At 33.8% G+C, this 26,699-nt stretch overlaps 2 protein-coding genes across 3 annotated transcripts; both read right to left on the bottom strand.

Annotated features, from left to right (window-relative positions):
• Positions 1 to 1,955: 1,955 nt before the first annotated feature.
• On the bottom strand, positions 1,956 to 6,222 carry LOC131636001 (aldehyde dehydrogenase family 2 member B4, mitochondrial-like). 2 transcript variants are annotated; one of them, XM_058906636.1, is made up of 12 exons: positions 5,963 to 6,222; positions 5,678 to 5,796; positions 5,438 to 5,572; positions 4,291 to 4,433; positions 4,049 to 4,202; positions 3,725 to 3,954; positions 3,469 to 3,558; positions 3,179 to 3,352; positions 2,953 to 3,090; positions 2,620 to 2,757; positions 2,445 to 2,506; positions 1,956 to 2,330 (listed from the first exon to the last, which is right to left on the bottom strand). In XM_058906636.1, exons 2-12 carry the CDS (start codon positions 5,760 to 5,762, stop codon positions 2,057 to 2,059), a joined length of 1,623 nt encoding a protein of 540 aa, XP_058762619.1. In that variant the 5' UTR covers positions 5,763 to 5,796; positions 5,963 to 6,222; the 3' UTR covers positions 1,956 to 2,056. The 2 variants fall into 2 exon arrangements, with proteins under 2 accessions (XP_058762619.1, XP_058762615.1); XM_058906632.1 differs by lacking the exon at positions 5,963 to 6,222 and having other exon boundaries at positions 5,678 to 5,919.
• A 15,984-nt stretch (positions 6,223 to 22,206) lies between these two features.
• LOC131635994 (aldehyde dehydrogenase family 2 member B4, mitochondrial-like) lies at positions 22,207 to 25,600 on the bottom strand. Its single transcript, XM_058906627.1, has 11 exons — positions 25,388 to 25,600; positions 25,143 to 25,277; positions 24,347 to 24,489; positions 24,117 to 24,270; positions 23,794 to 24,023; positions 23,592 to 23,681; positions 23,304 to 23,477; positions 23,078 to 23,215; positions 22,826 to 22,963; positions 22,653 to 22,714; positions 22,207 to 22,582 (listed from the first exon to the last, which is right to left on the bottom strand). Exons 1-11 carry the CDS (start codon positions 25,473 to 25,475, stop codon positions 22,309 to 22,311), a joined length of 1,626 nt encoding a protein of 541 aa, XP_058762610.1. The 5' UTR covers positions 25,476 to 25,600; the 3' UTR covers positions 22,207 to 22,308.
• Positions 25,601 to 26,699: the final 1,099 nt, after the last annotated feature.

The following is a 26,699-nucleotide window of genomic DNA, read 5'->3' as shown; positions in this document are numbered from 1 at the left end:
GTATCTCCAAACATCAAACAAGTGGGATGAACACACTAGGTGGAAAAGTTAAAACAGCAGAGGAATGTAAATGTTACTTTCAGAGATAGTGTTTAACCTTTAGAAATCTTGAAAGCCATGTCAAATCATTCGTAACTAACAAATATCTAAGAGTTAAGGTTTGGAATCAGAAATCTGATCTTAAATTGAAATATAAGAATGTTTGTAATTTTCAGGAAAAATCCAAGAAAGAGGAAATCATCTAAAAACTCAAAGAGTTAATTCAACTACTAAAAGAGGAAGGAATAAGTTCAAAAATCCTAGAAGAATCCTCAGCAACTTCATCAAAGAGCTCTTTTGAAGAAGAAGAAGAAAAGTCAACTCCTTGCAGTTTAATTTGAAAGAACAATATCAAATTGAGAGAAGTCAAACAAATAAAGAAAGAGGAAGACTAAGAAAGTCTATAAGAAAAATTATTAGAAAAATTTAAAAGTTAACGATTTAAATAGAAGCAAGTTCTTGATAGAATATTATGACAAAAGGTTAATCATATAAGTGATCCTATTTAATGGGATAAGACTTATGTTTTTATATAAATAAAAAATACTACTACTTAACATTAAGATTCCATTTCTTTTCCTAAGAAACTTAATCAAAGGAATACTATTTCTTATATATGAAACAAATTTCCGGTTGGTAATTACTTATGCTTTTGAGACAAAATAAATATCATTTCTGTCTAAAATAACTTATCCTCTTGGTAATAGATGTTATACATGACTCATATACACTAGTACTCATGCATCTCAATTCAACTAGCCTCTTTTCTAAAGGAGAAAATAAAATTGTGTTCATATTGAAAGCAAACAATATTTCGTAGTCGCAACAGCATAGACTTAAAATTGATTTGATATATTGGTTTCACTGTCATATGTAAGAATTGAGGTTTGCATTGTACCCGTTGACCTCAAATGGAGAAAAAGATACCTTTTCTGAGGGACGAAGCCAGCCGGGAATATTCTCACACTCAAATTCTCATACTCAAAGCAGATAATCCTTGTAGTTGAAGTGTTGCAGACTTGAGGTTAATCGAGCATATTTAAACAAAGTTATCTCTCTCTCTTGCCCATATCAACCTTAGACTTTTATTTGTTGTGGCATACTATATGTTTTTTCCTCTTTGTACTTTCTCTCAATGGGATGGTACTTTTTATTTGTCCCTTGTCAGGTCTAATTAGGCATGGCACAAGAAGCTGCTATGTTCGCGGTTTATCAAACAATTGGCAACGGTTGTGATGTAAATGAGTGATAACTGATAACAATGAGACCAAACACTGCCAATATGTGTATGAAGTACTTATGCTCAGAAGTTGATATTACGTAAGGCTAACTGAAGTTTCATGCCATTGTGCATTGTCCTGAGTGCGAAAGTTACTTGCAGCCCCCCAGAGAACTTTGGTCAAACTACAATTATAAACAAAGGAGCTTCTGGCATTTTGCTGGAAAAGGTTGCTGATAGATGCTGATCAGTATTGAAGGACATCCTTCAAGTCTATAATTACTAGCAGAGAGTTAGTGGAATACATAGTGTTGGATTGGAGGCTGTTTCATTATCCACAGTAGGTTCATCTGAGGTTACTATGGCCGGAAAAAAATGTTTTACCAGATGCTCAAGTTGTCGGTGTTTCAGATTTTGGAAAGGGCGTGAGATCTTTTTTAGTAGAACTCGTTCCGGGCAACTTTTAAAGCTTGGTCACATGCTAGGGTTATGACTTGTCTAGGTCTAACAATAATAAACTTTGATGTGCATTGACACCTCTAATTAAAGATGATGTATTTGGTGTCCGACACATGTCAGTGTCTGACAACGATACCATATCAATACACATGACTTGCGGTTGCTCTAGTACTAAGAACTACCAAGTTCAAATCTAGTAACAATGATGAAGTAAGCTCATTATCTTCTAAAACATGGATTCAATCTCAAGATCACTTTATAAGCGCAACTGATGAAATCACATACAAGCAGTGTTTCGATTATTGGTTTGCACAATAACAAACTGAACAAATACAAAATCTACAACCACGCAGGATTCTTCACTGGAGACACCACAGCTTTTACCTGCAAATAGTTGTTAAGACTATAGAGTCCCATCTCCCTACCATTCCCACTCATCTTGTAACCACCAAAAGGAATTGAAGCATCAAAAACATCATAGCAATTAATCCACACTGTTCCAGCTCTAAGTGCCCGCATCAACGTGTTGGCTGTGCTCAAATTTTTTGTGAAAACACCTGCCGCTAAACCATAACGCGTCGCATTTGCCCGTCGTATCACTTCATCAATGTCCCTATATTAATATGTACAAGAACTATAAGAAACATTCCACATTGCCACACTAGAATTGCATTCTTATTGAATTTTAGCAGAAAAAACAAGCAAATGGGATTCGAATATCACTTACTTGAACTTCAAGATGGACTGAACTGGCCCAAAGATTTCATCTGTTGCTATCAGCATATCATCCTAAGTAAAGTAACAACGATTAGCATGCATAACAAAATGGGTCCAATGCAAAAAAAAAAAAAGTCTTACGGTGCATTCCGGTAAATCTCTTGAGGCAAAGAATCAATAAATACCTGAACATTTGAGAATACTGTTGGTTGGACAAAGAAACCTTTTGAACCAAATCTCCCACCTCCACATTCAAGAGTAGCATTGCTATCAATTCCAGACTTTATGTACCTAAGTACTTTCTCAAATTGTTTCGAATCAATCTGCGATTTTCGCAAGAACCATGGAATAGTGTTATTTTGTAAAATCACTGTATGGTAAAAAATATGCTGCTCTGTCAAACATTACTTCTCCCATGAAAAGGATAATCAACACTAGAAATGAAAAAGAACAATGACGCAAGGAATTCAAGGGAATGTTACAAGAACATGATTTAGTAACATTGAAAAGAAAAACACCTGAGGACCTTGTTCTACACCCTCCTTAAATGGATCACCAACTACACGTCTCAAAGCCCGCGCCTTCGCTTTCTCCAAGAACTCATCATAGATACGCTCGTGTACAAAGGTACGGGATCCTGCACAACAAGATTGCCCCTGGAAAGCATCCAGAGTAAGGCATAAGCTTCTATTCCGCTTTGGCAAATCTGTGTTTAAGAAAGCAGTGGAAATTGATTGCACAAACCTGATTAAAAAATAGACCAAAGTGTGCAATTTCAACAGCCTTGTCAACATCAGCGTCTTCACAAATAATGAAAGGTGATTTTCCTCCAAGTTCCAATGTCACAGGCTTAAGATTGCTTCTTGCAGCCAGCTGAAGTATAGTTTTTCCAGTATCCGTCGATCCCGTGAATGCTAACTGCAAAATTAGAAGGAAAAAAAAATGAATTTGTAACAATATATTGATATAAATGGATGAATTTTCCTAATATCAATGTATAAGAGATAATCTAAAGGATATGGACATAAAAATACCTTATCCACACCCATATGACTTGCAAGAGGTGCACCAGCAATTGGACCATAGCCAGAAACTATATTGAGAACACCTGGGGGAAGACCAGCCTGCCCAAAAGTGTAAACAGTACAACTTAACATTGGAAATACAAATTCAACCGAAATAGTCATAAAAATCTTAATAAGAAAAATAGCATATTACACAATTGGCATCACACATCAAAGCATTCTGTATTTCTTTTTTAAGCTTCTAGCTTATATGTTATGACCTAACCTCATGAAGTAGTTTTGCCACGATGAGAGCCGTAAGCGGTGTTTGCTCAGAAGTCTTGAGGACAATGGTATTACCACATGCTAGTGCTGGTCCAACTTTCCAAGCAAACATAAGTAGAGGAAAATTCCAAGGAATAATTTGTCCTGCTACACCAATTGGTTCATGCAATGTCTGGACATGATAATCTCCATCAGCTGGGACTGTCAACCCATGAATTTTATCTGCCCACCCTGTAACAACCGAGGTATTAACAACAAATTCATTAAAACAATTTAAAAAGGATTCCTGATATAAGGAACAGGTAATTGTTGTTACTAACTGTACCCGCATAATAGCGAAAGAAACGCACAAACATAGGTACTTCCGTCTTGGCAGCCTGATCATAAAGCTTTCCACTGTTCCATGTCTCCAGAGCTGCAATCTCGTCATTATGCTTCTCAACCAAATCAGCAAAGCGCAACAATATACGGCTTCTTTCCTGAAAGAGTTATCAATAAATCATCATCATTATAAATTTAAAACTAATAGAAGGTCATGCAAGAAAGGGACACTCAGGAAATGCTTACATAAGCAGTCATTTTAGGCCAAGGTCCATTATCAAAGGCCTCACGAGCTGCTGCTACTGCACGATTGATATCTTCAGCATCGCCTTCAGCTACCTGAGAAATCACTTCTCCTGTGCGCGGGTCATAAGTTGGAAATGTTTTCCCTGAAATCAAAGAAACTTCATGTATAAGGGAAGAGTCTAACTTGTTCTCACTTCCATTCAATACATGGCTTTTTTGGAGTACTCCTATATGTTAGATATCAAGTATGCACCATGCACTGTTGTTAATGATAACTAATCACTAATAGAAAACCACATAATAGGTAGTCTCTCTAAACCCAAGTTTTTTTATTCAGTATTCGAGCCCCTGACCATCTGTTTAGAGGACCTTAGCCCCATAATTTTAAATTGCAGTAACCACAATATTGCTGATGCGATAGTCTCCTCAACCGCATCGGTCTACAATTCCGGTGTGAATTAAAATCATGCGTCTGACCATCATTAGAAGTCACATCAATTTATTCCTATGAATTGAAAAATCTTAATTTTTTAACGGTATATTTCAAACATATCCCAGTTAAAATTCACACATCAACAACCGCAATGCAATGACCGCAATCACAATACCCACAACCGCGTTCACAACCACAATTTAAAACCATGGTTTTAAATTGCGGTCCGCAACCGCAATTGCAGCCGCAATATTGCTGATGCGGTAGCCTCCGCATCCGCATCAGGCCGCAATTGCGGTGTGATTTGTAATCACACGTCCGACAACACTATAATTTGCATCAAACACCTTCAACCATGTTTCTTCACATATTTTTATCATAACTCAACATTTGAGAACCCAAAAACTCAATTTACATGTGATTTGTATGTAAAATATTAACTTTAAGGGTTTTTTAAGGGTGTTTTCAAAGATCTTTCGATCAAAATTGACGCCGCAACGGCCGCAAAGCGCATTGCAGCAACCGCATTGGCCGCAATCGCAATTTAAAACTATGTTTAAAACCATGCTTAGCCCTTAATCTTATCACTCAAACTATCCTAAGCTGGCTTTCACAGCACATGGATTAAGACAAAAAACAAAAAGTAACAAACAAACCATGATTTTGCTAAAGTGTATAGCCCAAACTATAATAAGCAAGAAGCTATGTAGAAACCTGATGCAGCATCTACAAATTTTCCATTTATGAGAAGCTTTGTATAATTGATTGGAACTTGAGGAGTAATCAATTCCTCAACAGCTGCAGCAGTGCTAAATCTGTTTATATTTCTCCATCCTTCAGATTTTCTCCCTAGTGTGAAACAAAACACAAAGTGAAAATCTTATTCCAAGCATATCCACATATAGTTAGTAGTTACATAAATAAGGAAGAGAATTTGTGAGTTAAAATGAACACCTAGTGGTGAGCGTAGCAGAGAAGCAGCAACTCCAGAAGAAGATAGAGAGCGAGAGAGCAAACGGGAAATTGAGCGAGCTGCCATGATCAGAGCAGTGTTTGCTCTCCTTGTTCTGATTCTGGTGATAAAAAAGAAAGAAAGGTTCTCAAAGTGGAAAATGGATGTTCACATGCACTGTTTATTTGTAAGTGCTGTGGTTATTAATCTTATCGCTTATTATGATTTTGATGTGAAATACCAACTTGCAAAACACTAATGAAAGGTTATTGGTGGTGGGATGTTACCATAATCTTCTGTATCGAATTGAATAGCAGTTCAGCATGTGGAGCTGTGCCGCTCTATTCAGGCCACATCTTGGTCCGGTGTTTACTGCTTTATCTTGGTAGTCGAGCATTTGCCACTTCGCTTGTTGTTTTTGGTGTAGCCTGCCTTGCAAGGATTGGAGTTTCAGAACTTGGGAGAGGTTGAGGTTTTTGTGTGGTCATCTGCTAGTGGGGTGAGGTAGGTGACAACTATTCTGTTTTCTGTTAGAAAGTGTGTCCTTGGTTGTGTTTTTGTACGTCAATTGGGGAGGCATTTGGTGAAGTCTGTAACAATATAGTAAGATTATTATTGATAATGCATGTATCAGTGATGTCAAAATATTTTGTTTTGCATGGCAAGTAGGTGGAGTGGGGACCCTTTTTAAGTTTTTTAAAATTCAAACTTGACTATTAAATCTTTGTTCCCCCTTTTTAAGTTTCTTAAATTCAAACTTGACTATTAAATCTTTGTTCCCGCTTTGATTTTCTGACAATGATGAATAATTGAGCTTAGACGTTCTCTCAAACTGTTATTTCGCGATTTTTGAAAATTGTTATCGAAAAAATTATTGTCTCGATTCGCAGATTATATCATTCTCTTTAAAAAGTTTTGTGATACTAACCAAAATTGTGTAAGACAAACGATAGATCACAACTCCTTCAAAATAAAATGGTTTAGTTCTATATTTAAAATTTCGTCTAGCATCTTTACATGCCTTTTTTATTATGAAAAAGGGAGAGAAGTATACTCTCAGGGAGAGTAGAGTATACTCTCTACTCATGTGAGGGGGAGTTTAATCACTCTAAATGTTATTTACCTATTTTTCTCTTATCACCATCGGGGGAGTGTATTGTTGTCATTAAAAAGGGGAAGAATATGTAACTACGTGCTTGCAGGTATAATCAAGAAGTGGTCAAAACTCATAGATAAGCAAGACCTATTTAACCTTAATGTTGTCATGATTTTGACTAGTATAAGTCTCTGTTTGGTTCATGAGCTCTGTCATTGAAGAAAATCTCTATTTTAGGTTCATGAAGAATAACTATAGAAAAATCTTCATAATGGTTCTTGAGCTCAGCTCGACCAAAAGCTCCTCAGTTAGAGATTAGTCTGGTACAAAATTTCACTCGGTTTATGAGTTCAGTCTGTGTAAAAGCTCGGTAAAATCTCACTCTCGCAAGGGTATTCCTATGCTCATTACTCTGTCTACTTGTAAACTTGCACAACAATCCCACGACATATGCAATATCGGGTATAGTAAGTTCAGTGGCATGCCTAAGACTATTAATGATGCTCGCATACTTATTTTGACTAACATTATCACCCATGTTCTTAAATAATTTTATATTATGATTTTATGGTGTACAAGTAGGATTATATTCAAAGTAATTATATTTTTTTAAAGATTTTCCCCAAATAGTGTGATTGATCCAAAGAAGTTTTCTTCTAAGATCTAGTGATTTTGATTCCGAGAATCACATTATCTTCTGTGAGGTCTTTCATATCAAAGTTATTACACAACAATGATTTTACATCATTAATATTAGTGTATATTGGGCTGCGTCTTGCTGTGCATATTGGGCTATCCCATGTTGGGCTTACAAATTACTATCGGCCTTTGCTATAAGCTTCACTTTACTAGCATTGTTGTGTTTTTGTACTATATGGTGTAGATAACAAGCAGAGTATATATATCTGTATTAGCTTGTTATCCTCTTGTAACTGAAAACAATTCTTATCTTTTATGAATGAATGATGCAAAGTGCAGAGTGTAACTCGATTTTTTTTTCGAACTGACTCCTTGCTTTTTTTTGTCTTTGATATTTTTTTATTTTACAAGAGTCGCCACCGACTTTTATTTTATCCAAAAAAAAGGAAAGGCATAAAAGAACAGGAAAGACCTTTTGACAGATTTTGGGTTCGGGGGGTTGGTTATACAAAGGGAAGGTTTTAAGCACCCTTTGTATCCATGGTTATCCATGGGCTCTTAATTGCTTAACTCACTTTTTAAATGCTTTATTGATTTGAAAATAGAAGAAGTGAAGATGGACAATATGTCACATAGGTCTCTGAAGAGTTTCACCGGGAATAATGCCCTTCAAATACCAGATGAAAGTTTTGAAAATAGATGAGAAGTTTTGAAAATACGCTGTTTCAAAATGAAAGTGTTTGAGCAAGCAATTAGGAGTTATCTACTCTCAATTTATAAGACCTTTCCTATGCATTTAACACTTTTCTTAAATGATGATATGATTAAAAAAAAAGTAATAAGAGGGAAAACCATAGAGGTGCAAGTGTGCAAAGTGCTTCTTTTTTTTAAGTTTTATCTTGATTAATGTTTTAGCTCAAAAGTAAAAATATGGTCCAAGTGGACAAAAGGAAGATGACGGAAACATAAACAATGCGTCCAAATGGACAAAGAAAAAATAGCGGAAGCATAAATAATATGTCCAAATGGACAAAGAGAAAATAGCGGAAACATAAATAATATGTCCAAATGGACAAAGAAAAATAGCGGAAACATAAATAATATGTCCAAATGGACAAAGAAAAATAGCGGAAACATAAATAATATGTCCAAGTGGACAAAAAAAATAGCAGAAATATAAATAATATGTCCAAATTGGACAAAGAAAAAATAGCAGAAATATAAATAATATGTCCAAATGGACAAAGAAAAAAAGCAGAAATATAAATAATATGTCCAAATGGACAAAGAAAAAATAGCAGAAATATAAATAATATGTCCAAATGTACAAAGAAAAAATGACAGAAACATAAATAATATGTCCAAATGGACAAAGAGAAAATAACATAAACATAAATATGATGAATGATAAAATAACGTATAAAGCAAGAAATATAAAGAACAATATAATAAAATGCGGAATTTAAAGTTAATTGTTAGTATGTTAGCACGCGAATCATCTTGAAGCTAGTCAAGTATATCCACGATGTTAGTGAAGATCGATGGTGAGTGAATGATGATCTCGGACTTAAAGTTAATGAAAATTTATCAGAAGCTTGATAGAATCATAGGGACTACACGATAAATTTCCAAAAGTCTTAAATCAACTGCATACAATCTCTGCCATATTTGATCTTTTATTCTGATTCGGGACAAAGGAAAAAGATAAGAAATAATATCAAATAATATACAAAAATAAATATAAAACAAATTAAACTTAATTCATTCTTTTTGTGATTTTTTTTGGAATTGATTTTAAGTTAATTAACAAGCTAATTAAACAAATAATTATACAAATAATTAAACTTAACAAGAAAAATATTATTTTATATGTCAAAAATTAGATTATAAAAAATATAAACCTAAATCTAAAAGGAAAATATTTTTGGAGTTTTTTGATCGGTTGAAAATAATTAAAAAAAGCAATATTTACATAATTACTAATTAATTAAGCAAAATAAATTAATTATGAAAAGAAATAAAATATTTTTATGTTAAAAATTAAATAAACATTTTATCAACTTAAAACTAAAATTAAAACATTTTTTTTGAGAAATTGAAAATATGCATAAATATGGAGTTTTTAATTCATGAACTCCTAACACTACTACATATTAAAAATTACATTGTACTTACTCTATGATGTCCCAAGAGTGGAATAGAGTGATTGAAATTGATTGAAAGTGGCTATTTGAATGAGCCTTGATTTTTACAAGTTTCTTGAAACTTTTGCAAAAATATAAACTTAAGCTATGACTTTGTGGTGATTGTTGTTGTTCTTTGTGTTCCTCCCCCTTTTTTTTCTCCCCTTGAATGAAGAAATGAAGCTCTATTTATAGGCAAATGATTTGATCTTGAACCCTTGCAAATTGGAATTTTCATGATTGATTTTGTGGAAAAAATATGATAATGAAATATTTTCAATGAGTGCATTTCTTAACCATGGTTAAAACACTCAAGTATTATTCTCTTCAATCTTGCAATAATATATTTAAGCATCTTGAATGGTCATTGCTTGCACCACATGAGCATCTTGGATAATATCTTTGAATTATCTCACTTTAATTAAAATTTAAATGAATAAAATTTAATTAAAATGAAATAAAAGTGCCATGAATCATGGATAGGTCGTGGATGCCCTTTAGACATATGGGAATCAAGATTGAATCACAAAAGAATTGGCCTTTTTGAAAAAGAATCAAGTTTTGGTCATTACTTGTTTTATGCATTTTCCCAAAAAAGGTCAACTTCATCAAGGCATATATCCCTCAATTTTGATCCTATGAAAGTGTTCTTGTACTTTTTGGAAAGCCCAAGATATCCTCTACAAGCCACTTTGAAAGTGTTTTTGAATTTGGAGAAGTTAACTTGATGATATGGGCTTTGACAAAAAACTGCTTTTTGTTGACTTTGAAAATGACCTGTAATGTTTTGGCTTATATCTCTTAGGCGGAAGCATTTCTTGACCTTGGTCCCAACATCAAAGTTGTAGAGAATTGAATTTCCTTGAGAATGAGCTTTGGTTGGAATTTTTCTGATAAATTATGAGAGAGTTATGGTCGGTCAAAGTTCAGTTGACTTTTAGGTAAAAAAACTCTAATTTTGCAATTTTGAGTTTTGTCAATTTCTGAACTTTTCTTGATGAATTATGATCAACCATTGATCACATGATGAATCTTTTGACAAAATATGGATGTTCACAAAAAATTGCATTTTTGACTGTCTGTTGACTTTTTGGTCAAACTGGTCGTCTGCTGACTGTTTGAGCTGTTGACTGTGCGTCCGAGCGAATCGAAGTTTGAAAATTTGTCTGGTGGTACTTTGAGACATATGGAGATCCATGAAATCCATTTGAGGTCTCAAAAACTCGTTCTCCTGAAAAAAAACAAAAACCCTAGTTAGAGACTGTTTGTGTAGGAGACAGTTAGGCGTACCTGATTTTGGTGGTGGGATGTTACCATAATCTTCTGTATCGAATTGAATAGCAGTTCAGCATGTGGAGCTGTGCCGCTCTATTCAGGCCACATCTTGGTCCGGTGTTTACTGCTTTATCTTGGTAGTCGATCATTTGCCACTTCGCTTGTTGTTTTTGGTGTAGCCTGCCTTGCAAGGATTGGAGTTTCAGAACTTGGGAGAGGTTGAGGTTTTTATGTGGTCATCTGCTAGTGGGGTGAGGTAGGTGACAATTATTCTGTTTCCTGTTAGAAAGTGTGTCCTTGGTTGTGTTTTTGTACGTCAATTGGGGAGGCATTTGGTGAAGTCTGTAACAATATTGTAAGATTATTATTGATAATGCATGTATCAATGATGTCAAAAGATTTTGTTTTGCATGGCAAGTAGGTGGAGGGGGACCCTTTTTAAGTTTTTTAAAATTCAAACTTGACTATTAAATTAAATCTTTGTTCCCGCTTTGATTTTCTGACAATGATGAATAATTGAGCTTAGACGTTCTCTCAAACTGTTATTTCGCGATTTTTGAAAATTGTTATCGAAAAAATTATTGTCTCGAATCGTAGATTATATCAATCTCTTTAAAAAGTTTTGCGATACTAACCAAAATTGTGTAAGACAAACGATAGATCACAACTCCTTCAAAATAAAATGGTTTAGTTCTATATTTAAAATTTCGTCTAGCATCTTTACATGTCTTTTTTATTATGAAAAAAGGAGAGAAGTGTTCTGGACTGGGCCAAGACTAGGCCCAACATGGTTTCGGTCCACTGAACCTCGGAGGCCCAGATCCCTCTGTGACCCACATTTGGGTCTAGATTGCCCGTCTTCATTATGCTCGGCATGACCCTCCTCGTGAGCCATCTGACGCCCGACAGAGATGCTCCCCGCGAGCATCCTCTCTGCCGAGGACCCTGCTCTCCGCGAGCACCCTTTCTGCCGAGGACCCTGCTCCTCGTGCGGGTCCTTTCACATCCAACCCCCCGAATAATGCGGAATCCACGTGGTCCCTAAAAGACCGCGTCTCCCTTAAACTTCGGAGCGGTTAACCAGGACAGAGTGCACTCACGCACCTCCGATATTTCAGCTCAGGAAACCTGGAAGTCTCCTAGTTGGGCTTGGAAGTCTAACCCAATAGCGAGATCATGGCCCAGCGCTGGGGGCTATAAATACCCTTTTTTACTAGAGGGTCAGGTATTCACTTTTTACTCACTTTAACTTGTACTTGCGCTCCTTTGCTCCTCTTCTCACTTTGGCATCGGAGTACCTTGCAGGTACACCCCCTCCTCATTTCTCGAAGATCCAATTCCGAGCAGCCAGCGACGATTCTTCTGATCAGGTACGATCAAGAAGTATACTCTCTACTCATGTGAGGGGGAGTTTAATCACTCTAAATGTTATCTACCTATTTTTCTCTTATCACCATCAGGGGAGTGTGTTGTTGTCATTAAAAAGGGGGAGTTTGGAAAAAATTACCCTTCTCATTAAAAAATCTTACACTACAAGTTGGGCAAAATTGTAATTAACAAAATCATCCTATCACTTTTCTATTATCCAATGAAAATGAAGACTTTTGCCAAATGTCAATTGCAATAAGATTCAACTTTTTCTCCCCAACAGGCCAACACACATCTTCTCTCTCTTATTTCAAATTTCAAATTTCTTTCACATTTCATTTTCCCAAACTTTCTAACTTTCATTTTAATTTTTCTCCATTTACTTATTATCACAAAAATTATAATTTTTAATTTTAATAAAATTAAATATTTATTTATTTTACGGGTCACAGTCAACACAATATTTAATTTATTTTAATTGATCATTACACACTTTCCCTATCTTAATTAAAATTTAAAATTCCTCTCACATTTTTTTCACACTTTCTTACTTTCTTTTTTAATTTTTTCTCTATTTATTTATTATTTCTAAAAAAATCTATTTTTTTAATTTTAATCAAATTAAAAAAATTTGTTTTCTCACGGGTCATTATCAACACAATATTTATTTTATTTTAATCAATCATTTTCTTTATTAGAGTGATAATATCTTTATTTTTTTTCTCCATCTCAAATTTTTTTATGATTATTTAATGCAATTAAATTTATATGATTATTGTTCATTTTATATTTGTATTTAGATATATTTTATATTATTAGCAAAAAAATAAAATAAATATATTTTATATTGGATCAATTTTTTTTTATTTCACGTGTCATTATCAATACAATATCTATTTTATTTTAATCAACAACTACTATTAATTGAGAGATAATTTTTATTTTTAAATGTTAAAATTTCAACTTACAATTTTTTTTATATAATTATTTAATATAATTGAATTTATATGATATTTTTCATTTATAATTAAGCAATTCATTTTAAATTTATACGTATTTAATTAAATTTTATACAATATCAAATAAATTTACCCGTGCTTCCGCACGGGTATCTTACTAGTTTTAATTTTTTAAAATTCAAACTTGACTATTAAATCTTTGTTCCCGCTTTGATTTTCTGACAATGATGAATAATTGAGCTTAGACGTTCTCTTAAACTGTTATTTCTCGATTTTTGAAAATTGTTATCGAAAAAATTATTGTCTCGAATCGCAGATTATATCAATCTCTTTAAAAAGTTTTGCGATACTAACCAAAATTGTGTAAGACAAACGATAGATCACAACTCCTTCAAAATAAAATGGTTTAGTTCTATATTTAAAATTTCGTCTAGAATCTTTACATGCCTTTTTTATTATGAAAAAGGGAGAGAAGTATACTCTCAGGGAGAGTAGAGTATACTCTCTACTCATGTGAGGGGGAGTTTAATCACTCTAAATGTTATCTACCTATTTTTCTCTTATCACCATCGGGGGAGTGTGTTGTTGTCATTAAAAAGGGGGAGTTTGGAAAAAATTACCCTTCTCATTAAAAAATATTACACTACAAGTTGGACAAAATTGTAATTAACAAAATGATCCTATCACTTTTCTATTGTCCAATGAAAATGAAGACTTTTGCCAAATGTCAATTGCAATATTTAAGATTCAACTTTTTCTCCCCAACAGGCCAACACACATCTTCTCTCTCTTATTTCAAATTTCAAATTTCTTTCACATTTCATTTTCCCACACTTTCTTACTTTCATTTTAATTTTTCTCCATTTACTTATTATCACAAAAATTATAATTTTTAATTTTAATAAAATTAAATATTTATTTATTTTACGGGTCACAGTCAACACAATATTTAATTTATTTTAATTGATCATTACACACTTTCCCTATCTTAATTAAAATTTAAAATTCCTCTCACATTTTTTTCACACTTTCTTACTTTCTTTTTTAATTTTTTCTCTATTTATTTATTATTTCTAAAAAAATCTATTTTTTTAATTTTAATCAAATTAAAAAAATTTGTTTTCTCACGGGTCATTATCAACACAATATTTATTTTATTTTAATCAATCATTTTCTTTATTTGAGTGATAATATCTTTATTTTTTTTCTCCATCTCAAATTTTTTTATGATTATTTAATGCAATTAAATTTATATGATTATTGTTCATTTTATATTTGTATTTAGATATATTTTATATTATTAGCAAAAAAATAAAATAAATATATTTTATATTGGATCAATTTTTTTTTTATTTCACGTGTCATTATCAATACAATATCTATTTTATTTTAATCAACAACTACTATTAATTGAGAGATAATTTTTATTTTTAAATGTTAAAATTTCAACTTACAATTTTTTTTATATAATTATTTAATATAATTGAATTTATATGATATTTTTCATTTATAATTAAGCAATTCATTTTAAATTTATACGTATTTAATTAAATTTTATACAATATCAAATAAATTTACCCGTGCTTCCGCACGGGTATCTTACTAGTTTTAAGTTTTTTAAAATTCAAACTTGACTATTAAATCTTTGTTCCCGCTTTGATTTTCTGACAATGATGAATAATTGAGCTTAGACGTTCTCTTAAACTGTTATTTCTCGATTTTTGAAAATTGTTATCGAAAAAATTATTGTCTCGAATCGCAGATTATATCAATCTCTTTAAAAAGTTTTGCGATACTAACCAAAATTGTGTAAGACAAACGATAGATCACAACTCCTTCAAAATAAAATGGTTTAGTTCTATATTTAAAATTTCGTCTAGAATCTTTACATGCCTTTTTTATTATGAAAAAGGGAGAGAAGTATACTCTCAGGGAGAGTAGAGTATACTCTCTACTCATGTGAGGGGGAGTTTAATCACTCTAAATGTTATCTACCTATTTTTCTCTTATCACCATCGGGGGAGTGTGTTGTTGTCATTAAAAAGGGGGAGTTTGGAAAAAATTACCCTTCTCATTAAAAAATATTACACTACAAGTTGGACAAAATTGTAATTAACAAAATTATCCTATCACTTTTCTATTGTCCAATGAAAATGAAGACTTTTGCCAAATGTCAATTGCAATATTTAAGATTCAACTTTTTCTCCCCAACAGGCCAACACACATCTTCTCTCTCTTATTTCAAATTTCAAATTTCTTTCACATTTCATTTTCCCACACTTTCTTACTTTCATTTTAATTTTTCTCCATTTACTTATTATCACAAAAATTATAATTTTTAATTTTAATAAAATTCAATATTTATTTATTTTACGGGTCACAATCAACACAATATTTAATTTATTTTAATTGATCATTAGACACTTTCTCTATCTTAATTAAAATTTAAAATTCCTCTCACATTTTTTTCACACTTTCTTACTTTCTTTTTTAATTTTTTTCTCTATTTATTTATTATTTCTAAAAAAATCTATTTTTTAAATTTTAATCAAATTAAAAAAATTTGTTTTCTCACGGGTCATTATCAACACAATATTTATTTTATTTTAATCAATCATTTTCTTTATTTGAGTGATAATATCTTTATTTTTTTCTCCATCTCAAATTTTTTTATGATTATTTAATGCAATTAAATTTATATGATTATTGTTCATTTTATATTTGTATTTAAATATATTTTATATTATTAGCAAAAAATAAAATAAATATATTTTATATTGCATCAATTTTTTTTTTAAAATTTCACAGGTCATTATCAATACAATATCTATTTTATTTTAATCACCAACTACTATTAATTGAGAGATAATTTTTATTTCTAAATGTTAAAATTTCAACTTACAATTTTTTATATAATTATTTAATATAATTGAATTTATATGATATTTTTCATTTATAATTAAGCAATTCATTTTAAATTTATACGTATTTAATTAAATTTTATACAATATCAAATAAATTACCCGTGCGGAAGCACGGGTATCTTACTAGTTTTAAGTTTTTTAAAATTCAAACTTGACTATTAAATCTTTGTTCCCGCTTTGATTTTCTGATAATGATGAATAATTGAGCTTAGACGTTCTCTCAAACTGTTATTTCGCGATTTTTGAAAATTGTAATCGAAAAAAGTATTGTCTCGAATCGGAGATTATATCATTCTCTTTAAAAAGCTTTGCGATACTAACCAAAATTGTGTAAGACAAACGATAGATCACAACTCCTTCAAAATAAAATGGTTTAGTTCTATATTTAAAATTTCGTCTAGCATCTTTACATGCCTTTTTTATTATGAAAAAGGAAGAGCAGTATATTCTCAGGGAGAGTAGAGTATACTCTCTACTCATGTCAATTCATGGCTAACCCTCTTAATAGCCACTCGTCTGTTGTGAAAAGAATTCTAAGATATCTCAGTGGTTCTGCTACCTATGGCCTCAAATTATCACCTGCTAGCCAAACTCAATTGCTGTCCATTAGAGCTTATAGTGACTCAGACTGGGCAAATGATCCAGATGACAGGAGGTCTACATTTGGTACGTGTATCTTCTTAGGCCCTAATCTCATCTCATGGAGCTCAAAGAAACAAACTCTTGTTGCTAGGTCCAGTGCAGAGGCAGAATATTGAGCTCTAGCACACACTACTACTGAATTGTTATGGCTATAGTCTCTCTTAGCTAAGCTGAGAATTAAATGTCTTTCTCCCACTCTACTATGTGACAATCTCAGTGCAGTATTGCTCTCCCACAATCCTATCTTACATAACAGAACAAAACACATAGAGCTTGACCTTCACTTTGTCAGAGAAAGAGTATTAGGAAGATCCTAAAGCCCCACATTGGTTGGAGATAGAGCATTGAAAGAGTATATATAGAGGGACACTCCTCACTTTACCAACCGGTTTTGTAAGGATGAGTTAGGTCAAACTCTAATATGGTATCAGAGCCTATCGATCGAACCATGGGCCGCCCACCATTAATATCCACGCACCAAGCTCAAAAGAGTGTTGGGCGTGAGGGGGCACACCATTAATATCCACGCACCAAGCTCAAAAGAGTGTTGGGCGCGAGGGGGTGTATTAGGAAGATCCTAAAGTCCCACATTTGTTGGAGATAGAGCATTGAAAGAGTATATATAGAGGGACACTCCTCACTTTACCAACCGATTTTGTAAAGATGAGTTAGGTCAAACTCTAATAAAGAGTGATGGAAAACAAACTCAAAATTTAACATGTCCCTGCTTCTGCTCAGGTGGCTGACATCATGACTAAACCCCTACCTAGTGCAGCTTTTCAAGACTTGAGAAACAATCTCAAAGTTGTGCTTCTTCCACCACCATGAGCTTGAGGGGGAGTATTAGTGTATATTGGGTTGCGTCTTGCTGTGCATACTGGGTTATCCCATGTTAGGCTTACAAATTACTATGGGCCTTTGCTATAAGCTTCACTTTACTAGCATTGTTGTGTTTCTGTACTATATGGTGTAGATAGCAAGCAAAGTATATATATATCTGTATTAGCTTGTTATCCTCTAGTAACTGAAAACGATTCTTATCTTTTATGAATGAATGATGCAAAGCGCAGAGCACTGATTTACATCTGATAATTAACAACATGAAGGTTTGGTCCAAATATGAGTAAGTCGTCTATTTAAAAAAACATATGACAATATGACCGTGCAAATGTCATTTTCAAATTTATAATAAATGCATTTGTCACTTTCATTCACTTTGTACCCATTCGATATTATTAAATTATCAAAATTTTTATGTCATTGCTTTGGAGCTTGCCTTAGACCACTCAGAGATTTTCTTAACTTATAGACTTTTTTTCTTGCCCATGAATCACAAATCCTACTGGTTGTTCCAAATAGATTTATTCTTTTTAGTCATTATATATAAAAAAAAAGTTGATTTAACATCCATTTGGTGTGATATTAAGTGAAATTTTGGTACTACCAGAATAGATGTCGTATACGATGTCAAGACTTTTAGGTAGGGGTGGCAAAACGGGCCCGGCCCGCGGGAAAAACCCGTTTTACCCGCACTTTTTCGCGGAGCGGGGCAAGGTTTTAGGTCCGCTCTCTTTAATGTGTCCGCCCCGCCCCATTTTTTGTGGGCTTTTGCGGGATTTGTTTTTTCATAGAATTTTACTATTTATAGGCCTAAGAGCCGAATGCCCACGGGCTTTCCCCGCCCTCACTTTTTTGCGGGACGGGGTAAGGTTTTAGACCTGCACTCTTAAAAAAGTCCGCCCCATTTTTTCGCGGGCTTTTGCGGGGCAGACCTAAATGGGGCGGGCATGCCCATTTGCCACCCCTACTTTTAGGATATCAAACGCAATGTTGAGCGCAATGTTAAGACATCGTAACAACAGACAAAATAATAAACAAGTTAAAATAATTTACAGAAAATAAATAACACTAATTAATTGTTAATCCAATTCGATGCAACTTCACCTACATCCAGGGGCATCCAAATTAGGAAAGAAATCCACTATAACAATATTAGTTTGAAGTTCTAAACAACCTCCAATTTTACAAACTTCGCACATAATCACTACCGTATAATTTCTATATAAGACTCTCTTAGATATGAGACCCATCTTCACTCCCCTTCAATCACACAATAATGGCAACAACACATTGTAATTTTTAAATTTGGCTTTGTCTAGCAACAATACACTGTAATTTTTAAATTTGGCTTTGTCTTAGCACAAAATTTCAATTTCCATAAAAATAATAAATAAATAAATAAATAAAATATACATTACCATATATCCCATATATCGGCTTTGGCTACATAAGCCATTGGATCATGATTTTAATCCAGTATTGAGTATTGAGTATTGAGGGGTGAGTATTGAGTAATAATAATTGATGTCTAGAATTTGATCCAATGATCGGGTCTATAATAATCTATGCACGTTGCATAGATTTTTATCTATGCACGGTAACTGCACCCCCATAAATCTAGAGAATTTCTTCACCCACCTCCCAACCTTCTTGGCCACCTCCGGTGAATTTACCACAATACCCCTTGTTTCGGAAGTTCATTTCCGAAACTGTACTTTTTTTCTTGAAAAAGGTGTTTTCGGAAATGAACTTCCGAAAACGTGTTTTTTTTAATATAAAATATTGATTTCGGAGATGCATCTCCGAAATAAAGTCACTTTTCAGAAAATGTGGTGTTTCGGAAGTTCATCTCCGAGCGCACCCCCCTTGGAGGAATTCGGAAATGCACTTCCGAAAATAGGTCTGGACAGAAGAAAATGAACAATTCGCTTTATTTAATCGGGTGAAAATTACAACGATAATATTACATAAAATTAAAGTTACATATTGTTAAACACGGGTAGGTGGGGATGAGAGAGTGGTGGGGAGAAAAAAAGGCTTCCAAATTTCAAAAGGTTTATTTATTATTTTAATAAAAATACGTACAACTGAAAGTAACAAATGACGGAGGAGGTGTAACCGGAGCCGAAACATATGACGGAGGAGGTGGATGTCCGGAGGAAGAAGACCCGGAGGTACGTCCACCGCGAGACAAAGGAGCCAATCAATGTAAGCTATAATTTATCATTATCATCAGGGGACGTCATTACAAAAAATTGGAAAAAAAATCTTATTATTTTTAATCTTGATTTTTTAGAAATGACCTCCCCAGATGATAATCATAAACTATAGCTTACATTGATTGGCTACTTTGTCTCGTGGTGGACGTATCTCCAGTTCTACTTCCTCCAGACATCCACCTCATCCGTCATATGTTCCGACCCCGGTTACCACTTCCAAAAACTAACATGATAAATCCAATACAAATACACTGTGCGATACAATCCGAAATCAGAACAAAACAAAACAAAAACATGTTATTCTGCCCGACGAGCGTTACAAAATACACATCAAACAAAAAAAAACACGTTATTCTTCCTGACGAGCGAACTCCTCCGAATGAAGATAATTATACCAATCCTCATCCCACTCAGTCTCAGAACCATCAGCGTTGATCACGACTCTCACGCCGAAGACTGAGCTTGAGCATCCCGGCCCCGGGCCCCCTGGGAACGAGAAGTAGAGCCGGTCGAAACCTTCTTCTTCTCCTTCACCTCCTTCACCTCCTTCACCTCTTTCACCTCTTTCTTTGAAGAATATTTTCTTCCCTTAGCGCCCTCTCTAGAAGACATGTTCCTGTAAACAATTGAAATCGATTAATATGTGAGACAAAATAAAAAACAAAAAAATTTGAACTTCTGATATATTTCGGAAGTTCATTTCCGAAAACTGGGAGGGAGGTGTTTTCGGAAATGAACTTCCGAAACACCCCTGCGATGCAATTTCCTACAACTTCCATGGCAGACCCCTAAATCAACCTTCAAACCAAATCAAAATGCTTCTAAACAACCTAAATACTACAAACAACCTAGCCATATATCATTTATGCAATTAAAACCCTAAATAACATGCATTTGAATAATAGATCTAAAAATTTCAAAACTTACAAAGTGTTAGGATTGAGGGCTTTTGAATGTTGTTTAGCAATGTGATTGGAGCCTTGATGCAGCTTTGGAATTCTGTTTGCACAAATTTTCGCCTCTGCCACTTTTTGTTTTGATTTAGGGTAAATGATTGGGGGAGGGGGAGTGTTTTGATAAATCTGCAGAAATCGCAGTATTTCGGAAGTGAACTTCCGAAATAATTGTTTCGGAAATGAACTTCCGAAGTAAGTCAATTTTTTTAAAAAAAACACGCTTTCAGAAATGAACTTCCGAAGCAGGGGTAGTTTTGGTTTTTCGCAGGAGGTGACCACCCATAGGGAGGTGGTTAAAGAAATTTTCTAAATCTATGCACGGTAACTGCACCCCCATATATCCATACGGAGTAAATGTCAAATAAATTGTATACATACCATTCCTCATATTTTATTTCCTACCGATTCTTACACCAAGATAATTTGTTTACCCTTTTATTTTAATAATATATACAAGTGTAATATCATTTATGTAGTGACAATATTTTGAAAAACAATAGTTAATTGGTAAACTATAGATAAATAGAAACACTTTTTTTTTTCTAAATACAAACATAGGTACGAAATTTGCATTTCTTTTTTTTTTTTTTTATAAGCAAATTTGCATCTTTATATATTAGACGAATAACATATTTTAAGTGTATCAAAATAATTAAAATTAAATATTTTAGGGATAAATATAAAAAAAAAAAAAATTGGATTACCTTCTTAAAATATAAAAATCCTATGTTTTTGTCTCATATTACCCCTCTGTAAAATGGTTTTTTTATATTTATCCTCTGATTTTTTTTCTTTAGTTTTTACACGCTTAGGGATACTCTAAAATTATAGGGAATAATCCAAAAAAATAAATTAAAAGGGTAACCCAAATCTCGCCTATATGGAGTAACGTATATTTATCCTATATTTTGTACATACTAAATTTTCATGTGTAACTATTGGCAGATATTTAGTGGAATATAGTGTTGGATTGGAGGTTGTTTCATTATCCACAGTAGGTCCATCTGAGGTTACTATGGCTGGAAAAAATGTTTTACCAGATGCTCAAGTTGTCTATTAGAACTCATTTGGGGCATCTCTTAAAGCTTGGCGTCCGTGCTATGGGTTATGACTTGTCTAGGTCTAACAACAAAGCTTGGCAACCGTGCTATGGGTTAAGGCTTGTCTAGGTCTAACAATAATCAATTTTGATGCATTGACACCTTGGTGTATTTAGTATCCGACACGTGTCAGTGTCAGACAACGATATGATATCAATACATATGATTATCTATCATATCAGTGTGAGTGTTGTGTCTGGTATCTAGAGGTTGAGGAGTATAACATGGAAGAATATGCAAAAGTCACTTGCGGTTGCTCTAGTACTAAGAACTAACAAGTTCAAATCTAGTAACATGATGAAGTAAGTTCATTATCTTCTAAAACATGGATTCAATCTCAAGATCACTTTATAAGCGCAACTGATGAAATCACATACAAGCAGGGTTCCGATTATTGGTTTGCACAATTAACAAACTGAACAAATACAAAATCTACAACCACGCAGGATTCTTTACTGGAGACACCACAGCTTTTACCTGCAGATAGTTATTAAGACTATAGATTCCTTTCTCCCTACCATTCCCACTCATCTTGTAACCACCAAAAGGAATTGCAGCATCAAAAACATCAAAGCAATTAATCCACACTGTTCCAGCTCTCAGTGCCCGCATCAGGGTGTTGGCTGTGCTCAAATTTTTCGTGAAAACACCTGCCGCTAAACCATAACGCGTCGCATTTGCCCGTCGTATCACTTCATCAATGTCCCTACATTAATATAAAAAACTATAAGAAACATTCCACATTGCCACACTAGAAATATTCCAATTTCACTCACCTGAATTTCAAGATGGACTGAACTGGTCCAAAGATTTCATCCGTTGCTATCAACATATCATCCTAAGTAACAACGATTAGCATGTGTAAGAAAATGGTCCAAGACAAACAAAAAAAAAGGTCTCATTGAACATTTCGGTTAATAACTTGCGCAAAGAATTAATAAATAAATACCTGAACATTTGAGAATACTGTTGGTTGTACAAAGAAGCCTTTTGAACCCAATCTCCCTCCTCCACATTCAAGAGTAGCATTGCTATCAATTCCAGACTTTATGTACCTAAGTACTTTCTCAAATTGTTTCGAATCAATCTGCGATTTTTGCAAAGACCGTGGAATAGTGTTATTTTGTTAAATCACAGTATAGTCAATAATATAAGGGAATGTTACGATAACATGATTTAATAACATTGAAAAGAAAAATACCTGAGGACCTTGTTCTACACCTTTCTTAAATGGATCACCAACAACACGCCTCAAAGCCCGCGCCTTCGCTTTCTCCAAGAACTCGTCATAGATACTCTCATGTACGAAGGTACGGGATCCAGCACAACAACATTGCCCCTGGAAAGCATCCAGCATAAGGCATAAGCTTCTATTCCGCATTTGCAAATCTGTGTTTAAGAAAGTAGAGGAAATTGATTGCACAAACCTGATTAAAAAATAGAGCAAAGTGTGCAATTTCAACAGCCTTGTCAACATCAGCATCTTCACAAATAATGAAAGGTGATTTTCCTCCAAGTTCCAATGTCACGGGCTTAAGATTGCTTTTTGCAGCCAGTTGATGCACAATTTTTCCAGTATCCGTTGATCCGGTGAATGCTAACTGCAAAATTAACAGGAAAAAAATGTTGTTGTAACAATATATTGATATAAATGGATGAATTATACTAATATCCATGTGCATGGGATAATCTAAAGGATCTGAATATAAAAATACCTTATCCACGTCCATATGACTTGCAAGAGGTGCGCCAGCAATTGGACCATAGCCAGAAACTATATTGAGAACACCTGGGGGAAGACCAGCCTGACCAAAAGTGTAAACAGTACAACTTAACATTGGAAATACAATTGGCATCACACATCAAAGTATTCTGTATTTCTTTTTTAAGCTTCTAGCTTATATGTTATGAGCTAACCTCATGAAGCAGTTTCGCCACGATGAGAGCCGTTAGTGGTGTTTGCTCAGAAGTTTTGAGGACAATGGTATTACCACATGCTAGTGCTGGTCCAACTTTCCAAGCAAACATAAGAAGAGGAAAATTCCAAGGTATAATTTGTCCTACTACACCAATTGGTTCATGCAATGTCTGGACATGATAATCTCCATCCGCTGGGAGTGTCAACCCATGAATTTTATCTGCCCACCCTGTAAGAATCGGGAATTAACAACGAATTCGTTAAAACAATTTAAAAAGGATTATTGAAATGAGGAGCATGTAATTGTTGTTACTGACAGTACCAGCATAATAGCGAAATAAACGCACAAACATAGGTACTTCAGTCTTGGCAGCCTGATCATAAATCTTTCCATTGTTCCATGTCTCCAAGGCTGCAATCTCATCATTATGCTTCTCAACCAAATCAGCAAAGCGCAACAATATACGACTTCTTTCCTGAAGGAGTTATTAGTAAATCATCATCATTATAAATTTAATATAATAGAAGGTTATGCAAGAAAGGGACACCTACATAAGCAGTCATTTTAGGCCAAGGTCCATTATCAAAGGCCTCACGAGCTGCTGCTACTGCACGATTGATATCTTCAGCATCGCCTTCAGCTACCTGAGCAATCACTTCTCCTGTGCGCGGGTCATAAGTTGGAAATGTTTTCCCTGAAATCAAAGAAACTTCATGTATAAGAGAAGAGTCTAACTTGTTCTCACTTCCATTTAATACATGGCTTTTTTGGGTACCCCTATGTTAGATATGAAGTATGCACCATGCATTGTTGTTAATGATGACTAATCAATAATGGAATACCAGAATGTGCACAGAATAGGTAGTCTCTACCAACCCATTATTTTCATCCACCCGAGTCAGTATTCACAGTATTTGAGCCCCTGACTATTTGCTTAGAGAACTTTAGCCCCATGGTTTTAAATTGCAGTCCACAACCGCAATTGCGGCCACGATATTGCTGATGCATAGTCTCCGCAACCGCATCGAACCGCAATTCCGATGTGAATTAAAATCATGCTTTTGACCGTTATTAGAAATCACATCAGACAAAACTCAAAATATCAGGACCCAAAAACTGAATTTGTTCCTATGAATTGAAAAAACTTAATTTTTTAACGGTATATTTCAAACACATCCCAATTAAAACTCACGCATCAACGGCCACAATGCAACCAACAACCGCAATTTAAAACCATGCTTAGCCCTTAATCTTATCATTCAAACTATCTTAAGCTGGTTTTCATTCCACATGATCATACTAAATTGTATAGCCCAAACTATAATAAGCAACAAACTATGTAGAAACCTGATGCAGCATCTACAAATTTTCCATTTATGAGAAGCTGTGTATAATTGATTGGAACTTGAGGAGTAATCAATTCCTCAACAGCTGCAGCAGTGCTAAATCTGTTTATGTTACTCCACCCTTCAGATTTTCTTCCTAGAGTGAAACAAAACACAAAGTGAAAATCCTATTCCATCAATTCAAAAAAGTATATCTACAAATAGTTACATAAATAAGGAAGATAATTTGTGAATTAAAATAAACACCTAGTGGTGAGCGAAGCAGAGAAGCAGCAGCTTCAGAAGAAGAAGATAGAGAGCGAGAGAGCAAACGGGAAAGTGAGCGAGCTGCCATGATCAGAGCACGTGTTTGCTCTCCTGGTTCTGATTCTGATGATAAAACACAAAGAGAGCCTCTCAGAATGGAAAATGGATGTTCACATGCACTGTTTATATGTAAAAGTTGTGGCCATTAATCTTATCGCCTATTATGATTATGATGTGAAATACCAACTTACAAAACACTAATGAAAGGGTTGTGTCATTATTATGATAATGGATGGATACCACTTTGTCCATTATTGTGGAATTTGAATGGCTGATATTGAAATAGTATTACACTAATATGGGGAGAAAATACTAATGAAAGAAATTTCTAAGTTTGTCATTCCATAAGCAATACGAAAGTGGGAGAAAATACACCAAATTGTAGGCCCATTTTTGGTGGTAAGGTATTTTGTAATTTTGTTGATAAGGTTATTGATAATGTATGTCACACTGATGTCACGAGATTTTGTTTTGCATAGCAAGTAGGTGGAGTGGGGACCGTTTTTAGGTTTCTTTAAATTCAAACTTGTTTCTTAAATCTTTGTTTTCGATTTGATTTTCGACAGTGATGAATAATTGAGTTCGGACCACGTCTCAAATTGTTATTTAACGATTTCTAAAAATTGTAATCGAAAAAATTAAGTATCGAGTTGCGGATTATGTCGTTCTCTTTAAAAAGTTTCGCTATACTATTTAAAATTGTGCAAGATAAACGATCAATCAGAGCGCCTCGAGAATAAAATAGCTAAGTTCTATATTTAAAATTATAACGATCATCTTTCCATGCCTTTTTTTATTATGACTAATAGGAAAAAAATATACTCCGAGAGTAGAGTGTACTCTCTACTTATGTGAGGGGAAGATTAATCACTCTAAATTTTATCTACCTATTTTTCTAAAAAAACATATCATTGAACAAGTATCATAATCACTTTATGTTACTATTTTTAAAAAAGTAACAAAAATCATAACCTCAAATATCTCAAACAAAATCCTCTTTGTACTTCTCTTCACCCTCTATCCCTAATTCAATTTTTTGTCTTCTATTTGGTTGTTGCAGACATTAAACCAGAATTCAATTTCAAATCTCTCACAATTGTGTCCATATATAACAACACTCCTTCAATAAAACGAAGAAAAAAATCTCCTTCTCACACCAAACCTCTTTCCTATTTTGTTTGAAACAACATTACATTAGTTTTTAAGAGAAACCTTGTAGATGTTGGACTTCATGGTTTAATGATGTAGAGCA

The sequence above is a fragment of the Vicia villosa genome, linkage group LG1 (genome assembly GCF_029867415.1).
Source record: "Vicia villosa cultivar HV-30 ecotype Madison, WI linkage group LG1, Vvil1.0, whole genome shotgun sequence".
Classification (NCBI taxonomy): Eukaryota; Viridiplantae; Streptophyta; class Magnoliopsida; order Fabales; family Fabaceae; genus Vicia; species Vicia villosa.
This window is presented reverse-complemented; position numbering and strand designations above follow the sequence as displayed.